Source organism: Ambystoma mexicanum, chromosome 7p (genome assembly GCF_040938575.1).
Source record: "Ambystoma mexicanum isolate Mex_15411 chromosome 7p, UKY_AmexF1_1, whole genome shotgun sequence".
NCBI lineage: Eukaryota > Metazoa > Chordata > Amphibia > Caudata > Ambystomatidae > Ambystoma > Ambystoma mexicanum.
This window is the reverse complement of record NC_090939.1, coordinates 755,372,649-755,390,631: the sequence shown is the minus strand read 5'-3', so window position 1 is coordinate 755,390,631 and position 17,983 is coordinate 755,372,649. Positions and strand designations below refer to the sequence as shown.

The window sequence follows — 17,983 nt, the reverse complement described above, 5'->3', positions numbered from 1 at the left end:
TCTCTCCAGAGAAGGAGGCGCCATTTTTCACCACAACCCGGAGTCACTGAACTTGCAGGCCTGGCTCCTGCAGCACTAGAGTTTGGAGGGTACGACATCCCGGCCGACTGCAGAGAGCTTCTTGCAAAGGCCAGGGCGTCCTCAACTCTCAAGTGCTACGGGCATAAATGGAAGATGTTCTCTGTCTGGTGCCTTGCACAGAAGATTAACCCTCTGCGGATTACGGCCCCTCAAGTATTGCCGTACCTACTGTCATTGGCCAAGGCTGGACTGGCGCACGCGTCCATCAAGATTCATCTTGCTGCGATCTCCCGATACACCAGAACCACGGGGCGGATGTCTTTGTGGTCTCATCTTCTGGTGAAAGAATTCATGAAGGGACTGTTCAGATGGTTCCCGCCGGTGAAGGCTCGGGCCCCGGCGTGGGAGCTCAACGTGGTGCTGACCAAGCACATGGGACCTCCGTTCGAGCCTCTGCACTCGGCTCTGTTGAAGTTCTTGTCATGGAAAACAGCTTTTCTTGTGGCCATCCCCTCTGCACGAAGAGTGGGAGAGATCCAGGCCCTTTCCTGCAAGCCCCTATACTTGACTTTTCACGACACAAGGGTAGTGCTCAGGACGCACCCCTCCTTCATGCCCAAGGTGCCGTCGGACTTCCAGGACTAGCTCACGCTTCCATCAAGATACATCTGGCCGCCATCTCGCGATACACCAGAACTACAGGACGGGCGTCCTTGTGGTCTCATCGACTGGTGAAGGAATTTATGAAAGGATTGTTCCGATCAATCCCGCCGTTGAAGGCCCCTGCCCAGGCGTGAGAGCTCAACGTGGTGCTGACCAGGCTCATGGGGTCCCCATTTGAGCCTATGCATTCGGCACCGTTGAAATTTCTGTCATGGAAGACCGCGTTTCTCGTGGCCATCACCTCCGCACGACGAGTGGGAGAGATCCAGGCCCTATCTTGCAAGCCACCATACATGACGTTTCACGACACAAGGGTGGTGCTGAGGACGCACCCCTCCTTCATGCCCAAGGTGCCGTCGGACTTCCACCTCAACGAACCCTTGGTGTTGCCAGTTTTCTTCCCGTCTCCTTCAGCGCCGGCTGAAAGGACTCTGCACTCGCTGGACGTAGCTAGAGCGCTGAAGTTCTACCGCACAAAGAGTTTCCGGAAGACATCACAGCTGTTTGTGAAATTTGGGACTGTGAATCAAGGGAAGGCTCTCTCGAAGACTTCCATTTCCAGATGGCTCTCCGGGTGCATCATGCACTGTCACCGGTTGGCAAACCGACCGCTGCCCGGCCGTCCGAGAGCCCATTCGACCAGAGTGATTGCTGCTACCACAGCGTTCCTGTCTGGTGTGCCTCTGCTGGACATCTGCAGGGCTGCGACTTGGAGGTCGACACACACCTTCACAAGATTCTACTGCGTCGATCGGGACTCCAGGGAGGAGTCCAGGGTCGGCCAAGCCGTGCTGCGCAACCTGTTCGCTTAAGGTGAGCCTGGTGAGGAGGTAAGTGATGCTTAATGTTGAGTTGTTGTATTGCTTGATGTTGAGCCTGTTGCCACCTCCCGTGGTTGTGCATGTGTGTACTGCTATATATTCTCTTATTCATGAGCATGTGAATCCATGCCAGACCCCATGCTGGAGAAGGAACAAGTTACTTACCTGTAACTGTTGTTCTCCAGCATGGGTCTGGCATGGATTCACATGCGAACCCTACCGCTCTGCGGCTCTTCACTTGGTCATACTGCCACTTTACGTGCTATCAAATCTGAGGATGGCTGCCGGAGGCAGGGCTTAGGGAGAGGGCAGTCATTGGCTGGGGGCAGTATGACCCAGAGACCAGTGATTGGTTACTACTAAGAAAGACAGATCAGAAACGAAACTGATACTGATTTTTTTCTATACCGAGGATTTCCGGCCTGACGACGGGGAATATTCATGAGCATGTGAATCCATGCCAGACCCATGCTGGAGAACAACAGTTGCAGGTAAGTAACTTGTTCCTTCCTATATTTTTTGCCGATCCCAAGGATGAAGCACAGAGTGTTGCACTGCCTGGATGTCCGGAGTGCCCTGAAGTAGTTCTTGGACAGGACCAAGGGCTTCTGCAACTTGGATGCCCAGTTTGTCACCTTCGGAGGCTCAAGACCAGGCTATCAGGCCTCCATATCGCGCGGGATGGTCTCGGCCATCAAAGAAGCGTATGAGGGCCAGCACAAGCCGCTGCCAGCTAACATGCATGCCCACGCAGTCAGGGCCAATACAATGGCCATCGCATTCCAGCGCCATGTCCCTTGACGAGTCATAAGCAGGGCGGCGATTTGGGCCCCTCCCTCTGCTTTCTGCAAGCATTACTGTTTGGATGCCGACTCTGCGGCTTTCGGACAGGCGGTTGTCAAGAACCTATTTGCTTAAGGAGGGTCTCCTCTCCACATTGAGGCTAAATTCAGTTGTAATCGCCCATGCAGTATGGAGGAAAGGGGACGGGACGTAAGAGTAATTAGAAGTTACTCACCGTAGTGACTAATGTACTCTTAGTCCATAGTCCCCTTTCCTCCGTATGTCCCACCAACCTCCCCACCCCTAATAATACTGGTGTCATTCAGCAATGTTAAATCTATTGTTGATGCGTCAATGGGGACTGAGGTGTGGCACCGGAGGGCGGAGTGAGGGCAGCGCATGCTCCCTGGGCCGCACGCCTCTAAATTTAAAGGGGAAGAAGGATTTTTCTGATGAAAAAGGTTCCGTCTCCCGTCCCTTGGAAGGAACGCCCCATGCAGGATGGAGGAAAGGGGACTATGGACTAAGAGTACATCAGTCACCACAGTGAGTAATTTATACTTGATCAAAAATGTCTTTTGGCTGTCTCACAGAAAGGTGGGGCACCCTCTTAAGGACTGGTTCCCTACTTCCCTTCTGGTAACACATGGGCATCAGTCAGCAAGATTGGGTCAATTTGCCTCCACAGCCTGGTTTCTCTTACAGTTCACTGCTAGTAATCCAAAATGAGTCCCAGGTAAGACAACCTTTTCTTTTCCCCTTTCTGTTTTTGTCAATTCTGCTTTCTCTCCTTCATCCCATCAATCAGTCCACCTGTCAGTGTGTGTTGGGGGGGGTGTGTGTGTGTGTGTGTGGTATGTATGTGTGTGGGTGTGTGTGTGTCCCAGTATCTGTGTTTGGTTGACTGACTTTTATCAAGTAGAAACCCCTATCTTTAGAGATATCTAATATGTCTTTAATCTAAATGATCAGTCTGTTTCAAAAGTGACATCCCACTATAAACCTTCCCCTTTGCCCTCTACATTAACATGCCCAATGAGTACAGTCTAATGGGAGTACCTCCTAAACCCAGTTTCCTCCCATTTGATGTGATGTCATCTGATAGCTTTCTACATTAAACAATTGTAATTTTCAGAAACATCATGTTCCTCACATGTGATCATGTTACTAATCAGTTCGTCAGATTGCCCTCACTCAGGCAAATCCAACGATGCTAGTCTGATTTCAGCAAGGCATGTAATGTGTGTGTGACTGATTTTTGCTTTTCCTGGCCTGATCCCTTCACATATTAATACTGTCCTCAACAGAACTGGCTCGCCAGCACGGCCGCTCGGATATATCAACTACTAAGGTGTGAAGTTTCTGTGCAAAAATATCTATATTCGTCTTCTTTGCATAGTTAAACAATTATCAGAAAAATATCCTTTTACATTTAGCGGATCGCTTTTAATCCTGACATTTGTTTTAAAAGTAAGCTTCTAAGACATTTCCTTCAAAAGTTGCAAACAACAATGTGATTCCATATGTAAAATTTAAATAGTGATTTTACTGTTTTCTTTTATATGTAATGAGATGCATCACAATATGAAATGGCATACTATGCATCCCCTGCCTGACAACAGAACATTTGGTGTCATTCTGTTTGACGCTCAGAGCTGGCAATTTATGACTCCAGAGAATGTGGTTCCCATGGGACTCATTGGTAGATGGTTCTCTGAGATTAGGTTGTCCCGGGCCATTTGTTGACACGGTCCTGCCAACTTAAGTGATTCCACCATCTGCCTGTTCCATGTGTCAGACTCAGGGTCTCCAAAAGTGTGAATTGTTTCCTTCTTGAAGGACCTGGCTGATGGGAAGATTTGGTTACCTAAGGGGCAGACCACTGCTCAGCATCTATTCTTTGTATGTGTGTTTTCCTCTGCAAGATCTTGTCCCAGAAGAGAGAGCATTTGGGCAGTGGTTTAATCCAGGAAGTGTCATTAGGTTTCATTCTCCAGTTTCAAAGGCTCATCGTTTCATTTCTCTTGGCTAAGGCATCCCACATGCCTTTTTGGGACGTAATTGCCATTTTACTCCCTATGCCAAGTTGTTTTATTCACAATGTAGCATGTCTTTCTTGTCCCCATTCCCCCACTGTAATTTTCACTTTAAACAGGACAACATTATAACCTTTTATTTGCATTCAAACTCCTTGAAACAATTTACATTTCATGTGTCAGTTTGTTTCTTCATACAAAGCTAATTCTCAGTCTTGTATACAAAATGTAGGCCCCCATTGATTTGGCTTTTTTTACTTTTCTATAAAATGTGCTTTTCATCTCAGATTGACTGTTTTCCATTTAATAAACTGTTTCTAGATCCTTTCTGGTGACATAAGGCTTATTTCGGGTCTTGTCAGTTAATTTGTACATATACTCTTGTTGTGGGTGGGCTGTTAACATCGCACATTTCCACGTCTGTCTCTAAATGCTTTGCGCAGGATGTAGTGCACATGTTTGTTTTTTAATCCTTTTCTTCAGTTTAGATTTCCCTACTGCTACATTGGGCCATACCCACTTTGAGAGCCGATGGTTTTACTAGAGCAGGGGGTCATCGACTTTGGACACACTAGATGCTTTGGACTACAACTCCCACCACCCCAAGTCAGCCCAGTCGATTAGGGGGAATCTTGGGAGTTGTACTCCCAACCATCTGGGGAGCCACAGATTACAGACTCCTGTACTACAGAAACAAGCCATCAACATTAAATTGGAGTCATCAGCATTCTCATTCAGGACGTAGTTCCCTGATAAGCCAGCAGTCCCAAATTGCAATGGCACCCTGTTTTGCTAAGAATCGGCACTTCACTTTCAAGACAGGTTAAAACATATACAAATGTTTACAGGGCAGCCTCCTATTTGAACAATCGGTGATAACAGCTACTTTAAGAGGCTATATGGAAATAGCATCTGTGAACAAGAGGGGCTTAACCTATGCCAGGTGTAATAAGACAGCATAGAAGTGATCGAACATTTGAGTCTGAAAAAGTGCAGGAGATACAAATTGTCAGAATTGATCAATTTGGCTACTGTCAGCAGAAAAAGACAAAAAAAAATGGTAATACAAGAAAGGGGCACACGCCTATGTACAGCTGCAAGCAAGCGAAATGGGGAGAAATGTAGGCATAAACTAAGAAATAAAAATATGTTTTATTGACTATAAGATGGTGGGGTAGCTTGCCATTTTCTTTCCCTTCCTGGATAATAAACCACAAAAGGAAGTGCTTAGACACCTGCCACCCCTCCTCATTTGCCTCGATCTATAGTGGAAATGTTGTTTTAAGTGGGTATAAGACCCCCAACCCTTACTCATAAATACATGTTATCTTTCTGATCCGAGATCAGTTATAAACTGATTTGTGCCACCAAAAAAAAGCCAAACCATCCCTATGACCGCAGGGCAAGCCGGTGAGATAGCAAACATATTACTGGGGGAAACCTGCTACCAAGATCAATCCATAGCTTGACCCATACGGATAATTCAAGGATGACATGATAGTGGACCTATTTGGAAAGACCCAGAGGGTGTCCAATGATATCGCCTGTGAAAAACATGTTGGGAGAAAATTGAGTTTTTTTTTTATCCCACTATAGAGCACTTTCCCACACATTCTGTCTGGAGCTAGCCCGAGTATATGTTGGCTGGGTATTTTGTTCAGTGATATGAAAGGCTGAGGGGGGGGGGGGTTATAAAATGGAACACTGTTAGACGATGAAGAACCTTCAATGAAATACTTAAAATGGAGGCCAGGGGGTGGAGGGGTGATCTTGAATGTTGCTATGTAGGAGTCGACATTTTTTTTTCAATAAGCTTGCTGGGAAGCAATTGAGCGCTGCTCAACAAGAAGATTGAGTCATTCATGTTTTTCGATGTTTTGATCCTATCTCTTGCACTTGCTTTTCCTCCCCTTCCCCAGGCACGTTTCCCCTTCCCTCTCCCCTGCACTTGCACAATCTGTGTCATTTGGCCTAGTAAAATCGGTGTCTTGTTCCCCTCACCGGCCTCGTCGCGCCTTGAAACACTTGTATATAGGCACGCTATAAATGTCATATATCATAGTTTATAATATTGTGGGCTACACTAAGAAGGATAGAGTATTGGGGGGACAGCTAGGAGAATATGTAAAGAAGGGAGAGTGAGGTTTGCAGGCTGGGGATACAGGTTAAGGAGGGACACGTGGGTGCAGTCTGGGCCAGAGAGACTTCCCAGGTTATCTTGTCTTTTCTGAAGAGCTGAGACGAGTGAGATGATCCTCTGAAGAGAGGAGCCTTCAGCCTTTTTCTTAATTGCAGGAGGGATCGGGACAGTCCGATGTGAATTGTTTAAGGTTTACCTTTTCCATCTCAAAGTACTTGAGCTTGAAAAGAGCGTTCAAAGTCCTAGGTAGTCACGTTTTGTGCAGGTTTAGAAATGTGTTGAAGGAAAGCTTCCTTCATCTGTGCATTCCTGTCATCCAACCTTACATCATGGAATGATTTACATCCGTTGAACGCCATTAGCAAGTCTTGCAGCAGTGAAACCGTATTGTATTTGAAGCAACATGTTTTAATATTTAAACCAAAAAAGGAGACTCCTAAAAGGGGATGTGGGACTAGAAAAATAAACAAAATAGGTTATGGGGGTAGCCACCCATTTTGAAAAACCATAAAAAACGTGTTTAACAATGTTGCATTTAAATACAGATCCGTTTTAATTGTGGGTGGGGGTAAGCATTTCAGCAAATCTTTGTGCATACTGGGAGGTCCTTTGTGGCATTTTAAAGTAATCCGGAGATGTTACCCACTGTGGCCCAAGGCTTCATGACTTTGGGCCAGAGTGGCAAACGAAACATGAAAAATGAATTGCATGCAGCTAAAGACATTTGGGCTGCCTTCTGCTTTTCTGACCCCCTGAAATGTAGCTTCAATGTATCGCAAAGGTGGGGGAAATCTGCTTCAACCAAAGCAAAACAGCATATATGTGTGCTATGTATGCATGGAAATTATAAAGTGCAAACCTAGCTGGGAAGCAGTGGAGCACAGGGGACATTCATAAAGGGTTGCAAGTAGGGTGCGGGTGTGGCGGAGCATCTGGAGTGGTTAGCTTAACAGGGGAGGGGGTTGACTCCAGTGTGGGAGAAATAGGGTGGAGTTGGAGCTATTAGGGATTGTCCATGGTTTCTTTGAAGAGTAGCTTCTTCAGATCCCGTTCTATCCTGTTCATTCTGGGGCAGAATATCCTCCTACTGTTTATACTACAAGGTGAATGAAGGCCTAAAATGGGCTTCCAGACCCCGATTACAGCTACATCACTACTAACCCCTAACTTATCAATTGCAAGAGGGGTTTTTCATGTTCTGTATGTTGGAGCTGTGCTGCATACTTGTGCAAGAGATTCTATCAATTGTTCCAAATCATCTTATGAAGGAGTACTGTATGATCTAAAAGTTTTAGAGTGGTTGAAATCTTAGCATATTCACCTGATTAATTCAAAAACAAAATGGGTGGAGGCCACCAGGGGGCACGCCGATGAAAGCAGCAGCGGCGTAGAGCAAAAGTAGATTGAGCCCCCCCCGCCAATAAGGCAACTGTCACCCCCAAGCAGACAACTACTGGGGGCACCTGAGGGCGAAAGAGCAGAGGATTTTGACCTTTTGTGGCAGAGTTACCACGAATATCGCTGCCTCCGAAAGTGAAAGCTCCTCACACTGGGGCCAGGACACGAGTAGAAAGGAAAACTCAGAGAGAAAGGCCAACAAAAGAGGGACTGAGGTGCTGAACAGAAGAGGAAAGGAGACCAACCTGCACCCACGGCATGAAGTATTGGCCCACGGAGAAGTGGTGTTGGTGGAGCGCCCCTATCCACCAGCAGAGCAGGTGGTGTGTGTGGGGGAGGCCCCGGGGCTGGTCTCGGGATGGTCGGTGTCTCCCTGATGGCCGCCCCGGGGAGAGATATTCCACGTTTATGGGGGCCCCGTAGCAAGCACTGGATCTGGAGGGCACAGTGCCCACCGCAAAAAACTCAACGGGGGGCGGGGAATGAGGCCACTGCTGTCTGCCCCCCGGCCCAACCCGCTGCACGACTCTTATGGCGGGAGATCATGCAGGGACCCAGCTACTGGGCATAAAACAGGGGCAGTCTCCCCCCCCCTCCCCCTAGACAAAAAACACAAACCAGTCCAGTGGATCTTGCAATTGGGGGGGAATTGAAGCAGGCAACGTGTTAGCTGCAGCACGGAGGAAAGGATGAGCTGGCTGGATTGAGACTCAGGGCAGCAACAGGCTCAAAACAAACCACAGGTAGCCCTTAGCCGGAGCTTGGCTTGAACGGACTGAGGCACGCTCCCCCCAGCTCCCCCAACACCTCACACAAGCCCAGGGCTCATCGCTGAAGGCAAGAAAAGTGCAGAGCAAGCAGATCCCAATCCGGAAGGTGGCAGAGGTGAGGGCTCTTCCCTGGGGCGTGTGCCCACCTCTAGGAGGATCTACCGCTAGGTACCGACCCACAGTGAAAAAGCCTCAACGCGGAGTGGAGAGTGAGGAAACGGCAGGAGAGAAGGATCAGACTGGAGTTCAGCCACCCCCACCCGCACACTTAGTGAAGTTCAAGTGCGGCTAGGCAGAACTGACCAGGGTGAGCACCCCCAGGACACATTCCTGGGGCGTGTGCGGCCCTTCTCAGCAGTCTGCTGCAGGAGGTCCATGATGTGAGGAGAGTGCATAGGGGCGGGTTATAACTGGCTCCCAGAAAAACGGAGGAAGGAAGGATGGGGGTCAGTGTACAGGCCCCCCTCTCCCACCTTCCAGCGACCTGGTTGCCTGTACAACAGCATAGACAACAACGAAGGTGAATGTCGGTGCTAGAGCCCACGGAATTAGGGAGAGCGAACCCCAACACCAAGAAGGGAGACATAATGCGAGGTGACAGGCGCAGTGCCACTACCCCCCTAGTCCCCCAAACCCTTGGGGCGTCTGAATTGCATATGGACGGGAGGGCAAAATTAGAGAGATTTGAGTACTGGAGACCCACGGTGGAGAAAATAAATTCCAACCCCAGCATGTCAGAGGCAGGGAGCGATGTGATGTCCAATAAAAGAGATATTGCCTCTCTACTGGAGGAGATTAGAGGAATGAGGATGGACATTGGCGGAAAAGTGGACAGAATAAATGTGAGAATAGACAACATGGACAAGAGACTACAGGTGGTGGAACATAATCAGACATCCCTTGACACCTTGGAAACTTAGATGGACATGAGGATAGCGGAGCTGGAGAGGAGGGAGGGCAAGGTTGCTCTAAATATGGCCGATTTAGAAAACCGTGATAAAGAACAATTTGAGATTTTTCGGAATACCGGAGAAAGAGGGCGAAACGGAGAAGGACTTTAGGAGAACCATACATAAGGTGGTGAAAGCCCTGTTCGGCGTTGACAACTTGGTTGAGCCCAAGCTGGAAAGGGTCCATAGAGCGGGCACCACAGTGAGGGGCCCGTGTTCGGTGCTAGCGCGCTTCCACAACTACCCAGACCAGCACAAAAGTCTCGAGATGGCACAGGGGGCGAAATCAGTGGCCCTAGGAAATGCGCAAGTGGCAATATACCAGGATTTAGCCGCACTGACCCTGGTGAAGAGGTGCCTCTGTGCCCCCCTCATGAAGTGGCTCGCCGAAAAGTGGGTGTGGAATCTATATGGATTTCCCTTCTCCATTTCCTTTGAGGTGGAGGAGTACAACTATAAACTCGCGATTGAGAAGGACATACAAAGGGTCAAGGAAGAGTTATTGGAAGGAGACTGAGCGAAACAGGAAACGACGAACAAGGCCCAGAAGGTAAATGGCGTGTGAAGGGCCCGAAGAGACGTAAAGTCCCAGGCTCCAAAAAATACAGGAAGCTGGGCTCGCCCCAAGCAGGCCCCTCTTGAGTCTATGGCTCGGGAGGGGATAATGAGAAAGTATTTCAATGTTTAAGCTGAGGGGCGGGGGAAATCGGAAGAAAAAACATCATTCATGTAGGATATGGAGAAACAGTTGTGGGGGGCTCGAAACGAAGAGTTTAAGTGAGCCGGGACGCAAGGGGGAGAAAACCACTGGTGATTCAATCTCGTCAGGGGAAAGGTTTCCAGATGGGGTTGGATGCTGAGGGGGAGATGAGGAAGGGAGGGTGGGTAAGTGACGGTGGGAATGGGTGTTGGGTTCCAGAAGTTAATGTTCCAAATTAATGGTGTGGTATGGAGACTGGGGTCAAAAGGCCCCGAAAGCGGTTCCATCTCAGGATAGAGGTGAAAAGAGAGCTGGTTAGGTGAAAAGAAGAAGTCTGGCTTAGGTGATATGTGCATCGGCTCCGTTAACGCCCGGGTAGCTATCCTGGTCTCGACAAGGCAGAGTTTTAGGGTTGAAGCAGAATTGGCAGACCCCAATGGGAGATATCTGTTTGTGAAGGGTCTCTTGGGTGGGGCTAAGTTTAGGATTGATTCGATTTATGCCCCGAACGTGCAGAAATGCGACTTTTGGGAGACGGTCCGAGATAAATTAATTCAATTCACAGAAGGTCAACTGGTCATTGGTGGAGACTTCAACATGGTGTTAGACCCACAGAGGGATAGCAAAAGGATGGGGGGTGAGTAAGTCCAACCCGGGTAAATCCAAGGGGTCAGTGAGGTCCTGCGTTTGTATGGCGCCAACAGGGGATAGACCATTCACCTACTACTCAGCCGTCCGTGATTCCTTCTCGCAAATTGATTTGATCCTGGTGGACAAAAGTCTGAGAGACCGGGTGCTACAATCCCAAGTAACGCTGATTCCGTGGTCCGACCACGATATGGTAGCAGTCACAGTTGACAGGGGGAACCTGAGAGAGCGACCTGGGAGAACTGGAGATGCAATGACTTCCTGCTTAAGGACAAAGGTGCAACAGTAGCTGCTTAGGGGCATTAACGAATACTTCCTATTTAATGGTGCGGGGGAGGTGAGAATCCAATCTGTCTGGGACGGGTTGAAAGCTACCATGAGAGGAACCCTTATGAGGATGGGCGCTGAGAAAAAGACTCTGGGAGGAGAAGGAGGTTAAGCTCTGTAGGAAGATAAAGGAGATACAGCCGGGAGATAACCAGGGGCAATACATGTCACTCGCAAGGGCGAAAGAACTCCAAAAATATAAGACCCAATTGAAAGCGCTACTGACACAGGAAACGGGGGGAGGGGGTGGGAATTCCTGTTCCTGAAACAAAAATATCGCAAGAAGGTGGACCGGGCGGACAAGATCTCGGCATGGAGGCTGAGGGGAAGCAAAAGAAGAGGACCCTAGGGTCTATCAGGACGCAGGACAAGAGACTCCTGGACGTTGTCCAGAGCATAGAGAGTGAGTTTGTAGAATACTATAAACCCTATACTCATCGGAGTGGGAGGGAGAGGAGTGCCAAATAGACATGTTTTTCAAAAACGTACCAATCACGGGGCTCCCAAAGAAGATGGCAGAAAGTCTTAGTAACCCCATAACTGCAGAGGAAGTGATGAAGGCAATCGAAAGAATGAAAGCAGGGTCGGCCTCTGTGGATGGTTTCACCGTTAATTTTACAAACCATACTGATCCCTGTTGGCGCCACGCTGAGCAAATGTTTTGAATGCATGCTTGGAGGGCGAACCCGTCCCTCCCACCCCACATGATGATGATGATGATGATGATGGTGGTGGTCATAGTTGCTATCCCAAAGGAAGGGATGATCAGCCCAGATGCGCCGCCTGTAGGCCAATCTCCTTCATGGAGATGTGAAGATCCTGGCAAAATTCCTGGGAACGATACTTGAGGGGGGAAATGCTGCTTAAGTGCACAGGGACCAGGTGGGATTTATCAAGGGACGGCAAGGGTCAGATAATATTAGGAAAACAATCAACCTCATCCATGGGTTGCAAAGGGAAGGGCTAGATGCATGTTTAGTGACGTTGTATTCAGAGAAGGCCTTCGACAAGTCGAGTGACCTTTCATGATGAAGGTGCTGGGGATAGGAACCCATTTATTGAAATAGGTAACAGAGCTATAAAATAGGCCCAAGGCAAGAGTGTGAATAAACACCGGGCTCACAGAGACCTTCGAGCTAACGAGAGGCACCAGGCAAGGATGTCCCCTCTCCCCGTTGCTGTAATCCGTTGCAATGGAGCTGCTAGCAATTGCAATACGGATGAATGGCAAGATCAGCTGTGTCGCGGGGGGGGGGGATTTGAATGCAAAATCTCTATATTCGCAGATGTATTGGCTTACCTCACAAATATTCAGGTTTCCCACCCAGCATTAATGGCACGGATCGAGGAGTATGGCCTCCTTTCGGGGCTCAAAATTAATGTGGGGAAATGGGCCATCCTGCCATTATTGGCAAGGAGCCCGCTCTTAGATACAAAAGGAAGTTACCTGGGCATGAGGGTCAACCAGTAAGGCATACGATACCTGGGCATTTGGGTGATGAGGGAGTTGGGTGAAATTGACGGCTAATATTGAGCCCTTCCGCGCACAGCTGTCAGCGGACTTGAAGTGTTGGAGCTCATCTATACTGACATGGTACGGAAGGATGACCGCCATGAAAATGAATGTACTTTCAAGTTGTTGTACCAGTTTACAGCAATCCCGAATCAGGCAAGTTCTACAGTGAGGTCACAGGTGAGCTTCGTTGATTCATATGGGGTAATAAGGCTCCAAGAGTGAAATTTGCAACATTAACCCTTCCGAGAGACGAGGGGGATTCGGGGTCCCGGACATACGCAGATACTGTCAGGATGCACAAATCTGGAGGATATTAGAACATGTGATTGAAGATCTGAGGATGTACTGGACCGACTTGGAGCATCTGGCAGTGCACCCCCTGAAGGTTAGAGATTACTTCTGGGGCCCGCCAAGATTAATTCCGGAACGCCAGCATCAAACCCAACGCTTGTGAGTATTTTGGTCAGTCTGGAGGGACTCGTTTGATATACAAGGGTTAAACATCATAACCCTCACCAATGTCCTCAATATGGGGACCCCAGTTTGACCTGGGGCGACAGGGTTTCCTGCACTTGCAGAGGTGGTCAGATGTGGGCCTTGATAGGGTGAGGCAACTCTTCGAAGGTCGGAGTCTCCTGGAATGGGGTAAAATGCGGATTACGCTGGGAGAGGACTCCATCCCAATCTTTGATTACCTCTGCATCAAGGGCATCCCGACAGATCCTAAATGGGTTGAAGGGGTGTCTAGGAAATTGATGTCTGTGGAAAAGGTCCTGGACCAGTCTGTCTCGCGGAAGGGAATACTCTCCAAACTTTACAAGGTGATGAATGGATCATGTTTACAGGTCAGGCAAACTGGGGGTAGCTGGTGGGGGAGGAGATCTCCGAGGAGGAATGGTTACAAATATAAGGTGTGGTCTTCCTGGGAGGGCTGTTCACCTCTGCGATAGAGCACAATTTGAAAATGCTGATGGGACGGCACTGGGACCTGGTGAAATTGTCAATAATGTTCCATGGTGTATCCCCTTCTTGCCCAAGTGGTACCCCAAGGTGCAAATGATCTGGAAAGAAGTGTTGAGTTGGATGGAAGAGGTGACAGGGATAGGGTTAGAGCTAGACCCTTTGCAGCTGGTACTAGGGCTCCCGCATAAGGACAGGGAGGATCAAAGGCTCCCAAAGATGTGGGAAGCTATTTTAAGAGCGGGGAGATTGGCCGTAGCTCAATATTGGAAGAAGGACACGCTCCCCATGAAGGTGTGGGTAGGAAAAGTACATATGTTGGTCATGGAAAAGCTCACAGCAGTGGTGAACGACAGGTTGGAGGAATTTCATGTTGAGTGGTAGGCCCTACTGCTTAAGTGGGGGCGGGAGGAAGGCGGCCAAACAGACTGATCCAATGGGTGCAACTGATGCCATGGGGAAAATGGTGGGGGTGAGGGTGAGGGGAGGGGAGCCCAGGAGGGGAGCCAATGGGCGCTACGAACAGACATGAGAATGACCCTCGGAACTGAGACATTTTCTAGGATACCTCGCACCAAGGAACACAAAAGTTGAGTTAAAACAGGGGATGGGTGGGCACAAGGGGGGAAAGGGGATCTAGACTGTTATAAGTTTAAAGGGGTTCTATTTGTAACCGAGTGTCTCTTTGAAAATATATTCATTCGATAAAATGGCAATAAAAATAAAGTTAAAAAATAAATTAAAGGTTTGCTGTATGTTGTGTCACCCATTTTATGAGGTGGCGCACAACCACTAATGAAGCATATGTAGAAACCTATTTTTCCAGAAAAACAAACCATTGGGTTAAATGAACTAGTGTAACCAAAATGTGTACAGGTAGCTCAAAGGTCAAGTAATCACCTTCTGCTAATCTGTTCCACTTTCAAAAATGTTCCTTTTTTTTGTGTGCATGACTTTACCTGTTCCCTAACAGATGCACGAAAATAATGTGTTTTTTAATTTGTATTAAAGTTGTTTTTCTACCTATCCTGTTTATGACCCTGCTTTCTACATTCTAGACATCTCTGCCGCCCTTGTCACAACCGAGAGAAAGCCCGGGGTCTGGGAAAGTACATTTGCCAGAAGTGCCATGCCATCATTGACGAGCAAGCCCTTATCTTCAAAAATGACCCCTACCATCCAGACCACTTCAACTGTGCCAACTGTGGGTAAGTGCATTTCTTCCAGATACCTGGCACAACTGTAGTGCACGTGTCCTTGCTAATATATTTGTTTGTGCCCGTTTCCTTAGTTTCCCCTTCGAAACTCTTGTCATTTTACATCCAGTCAGCATCCTTGTGTCAGTACCGCTGTCTTGCTTGTTAATTTAATTTCAAAACTGTGCACTACTCCACTTCAAAGTGATTTATTTGAGTGGAAGCAGTAACCGCATTAGTTTGCGAGGACATGTCAGAATATATTCAGTCTTCTTTCCCTGAATGCGTCCAGTGTCGCCCTTTTGATCATTGCTCTTCTACCACAAATAGAATACAACATTGTGTTCTCTACTAGTTTTTCTGCTTTTACCTATTTTCTCCATTAGCCTATATCTTGTATTCCTTCTTTTACCTTAAATAACATGTGATGGTCGTTGTGGCCTAGGCACAACTACAGAGCCAGACTTGGACTCTCTCTACTTAATATAATTCTAGAAGAATTGCAATAGAATTGTAACATTCAAAATTAAAACAATTAACTTTTAATTTTTTAATGCATCTTGTTTTATAACAGTTTACACTGCCGGGTGGGGAGCTTAGAGTGCTCGCGCAGCAAAGGTATTGGAACAGAGGACAAGTAGTCCACCCAGCTCTGGGAGTATTTTAGTAGGCAGCCAGTCCAAAGGTCCGACGGTGTTGTCTCACTTTTAGCAGTACTTTGAGAGCTCAGTCTCAAGGCAAGAGGGGCCACATGTCGAAACATCTTCTAAAGAATGACTTTCTCAATAGCTTGTACTGAAAATGGTCGACCTAAAAAAACATTTCAGGAAAGATTTCCTCCGAGAAGGTGTTCGGTAGGAGACCTAAAATAGTGGTTACTAGGGTGATGCGCGAAGCCCTGTAATAACCAAAAGAGTAGGCAAAACCAACCAAATTCAAAAGCCATTATTGCAAAATAATTTCTTTAGTAACACATTCACCTGTACAGAATCCCGCTGCGGATTGCACACTGGGGGCACCCAGCACACAATGGCCAGGCTCTGTTGACACACAGGCCCAGGGCCGGTACAGGCCGAGAGCACTCGGCACACAGTCGCACAAGAATGACAGGAGACAGGAGTTGCCACTAACTGGATCTCCACTGCAGTGCTGCACGTGCCTGCAGTGGCCCCTTTTTATTAACATTTGTGACGCAGTGAGGACCTGTGCCTCTTCAGGAATCGCCACGCCCCTATTAAACGGGCACTACATTACATCCCTCCTTTATTATGATGAAACAAACGTAACTAACTTAACACAGGCCTACAAGCCGCCAAAATATTTGGTGTATTCCAGTCCGCACCATTTATAACCAACAGTAACTCATAATAAACATTTTTGCACCCCTCACATGAGTGCTTCCTTCCTGGCAGCTGCTCACTGTATCCCAGGGTCAAACTGTCCCGGCGGGACGGGTCCTTTCCCAGCAGACCTTCGCCAAGGCTGTCGCTGGTCGTAGGTGCCGCCCCACGATAGGAGGAACACATCCTCTTCGTCCTCGAGCATGTACTGATGCTCCTGGTTTGCATCTACATGAACCACTTCGTCCTTCGGTGACTTCCTCCCAGGCATTTTTCCTTGTTTTCCTAACTCCTTGGGTGCCGGCTTCCCTGCACTGGCAGGTGCTGGTGTGAGGCACACCCTTGCAAAGTGTCCATCTTTTCCGCACCTGCCACATGTGTGCCCTTTTGCAGGACACTCATTGGCGTGCGGCAGGTCCCATCCGCACTGGGGACACGTGTTGCCTGCCTCCTTCCGCGGCCATTCCCCTCTTCTGGCGGTTATGCCGCCTTGCCACCTGCCTACAGCGCACGGCTCCTACAGCTTCACTCGCTGTAAGGGCCCTTCGAGCTTGATAAACTGCCTCGAGCTATCCATGACTGACACGCGCACCTCCGCCAGCTCTTGGGATGGTCTAACTCCAGGATTCTGTCTAGTCTCAGCCCTGGTTCCCTGAGAACTTGCCTGCGCAGCTTGGTGGAGCTGCACCCGTATATTTGTGCTCTCAACTCATCCTCCTCGAAGTTTCCTAGGGCACAAGACGGTGCAAAACCCCCTCCCGTGGAATGCGTCCAGGCTGTCCCCTTCTTGTCTTGTGCTGCGCATTCTGAACCTCTCATAGTCCCGGTTTACCATGGGCATGAAGTACGCATTCAGGGTTCAATTGCTGCTGCATACGATTGGTCCCCGGGACGCAATGTTTTAATCAGTCTCTGGACCGCGGGCCGCCCGAATATAGGAGGGTTGGTCGTTTTGCTTTATCCCTTACCTCCACAAAATATAATTCCAGATTTTCGACCCACGCCACCCACCGAGGGCCCAAGCTGGCAGGTGCTCCCACCATGTCAAAGATACGTAATGGGGCAAGCTGTACATTTTGTCTGTATGACCGCTGGGCATCCTCGTCCACCACACTCATGATGGGTCCTGATGTGGGTCACCACGCTGACGGAAGGGTGCACGAGTTTTCCCGGGAGGAGCCGCTACACTTCTGGTTTGCTTGGGTATGTCACCTGTGATGTCCTTGTTGAACTGCCTCTGTGTTCCCCTCTTTACTGTTCCGGTGATTGATCGAGAAAGGGCATGCCTCTGTCGCCCCCTTTTGGTTCTGGTTGGTGGGGAAATGATTTGGTGGGCTGGAAAAAAATTCTGGTGGGCTGGAAGGAGTTGCCCCCGTACTGGTGGGCTAGGAGAGTGCTTCTTGTGGGTTGGAAGGTGTTGCCCTTTGCTTCCGCTCTCGCTCAACTCCTTTTGTTATTTTCTTATTTTTTTCTGCTGGGGAAGCGCATGTGCGCCAGCAGCGTCTTGCCCAGGCCATGACTCTGCCTCTGTGGGGATTGCAGGGCCTAGCAGATTCACGCAGCTGCGTTTGTTCTCATCATCGCCGCGGCCCGGGAGACCTGCAATCCTTTCTGTGCAGCATGCGGCTAGTGCCGCTCATCGGTTCTTCGTGGCTTCGCCCCTCCTGGGGGTCACTGCAACAGCCGCGCGCCTGGCAGCAGGATTCCCCGTTCC

General features: G+C 48.7%; 1 protein-coding gene across 13 annotated transcripts in view; it reads left to right on the top strand.

Annotated features, from left to right (window-relative positions):
* LOC138526302 (LIM and senescent cell antigen-like-containing domain protein 1) overlaps positions 1 to 17,983 on the top strand; it is a 548,584-nt gene that overhangs the window by 486,820 nt on the left and 43,781 nt on the right. For all 13 annotated transcript variants that reach the window (XR_011283543.1, XR_011283548.1, XR_011283545.1 and 10 more), the window contains one exon: positions 14,792 to 14,941. Coding sequence is in view for 4 of the 13 variants with exons in the window: in XM_069636882.1 (XP_069492983.1) it covers positions 14,792 to 14,941 (150 nt within the window). In the remaining 9 variants the exon portion in view is untranslated. The remainder of the gene's footprint in view (positions 1 to 14,791; positions 14,942 to 17,983) is intronic.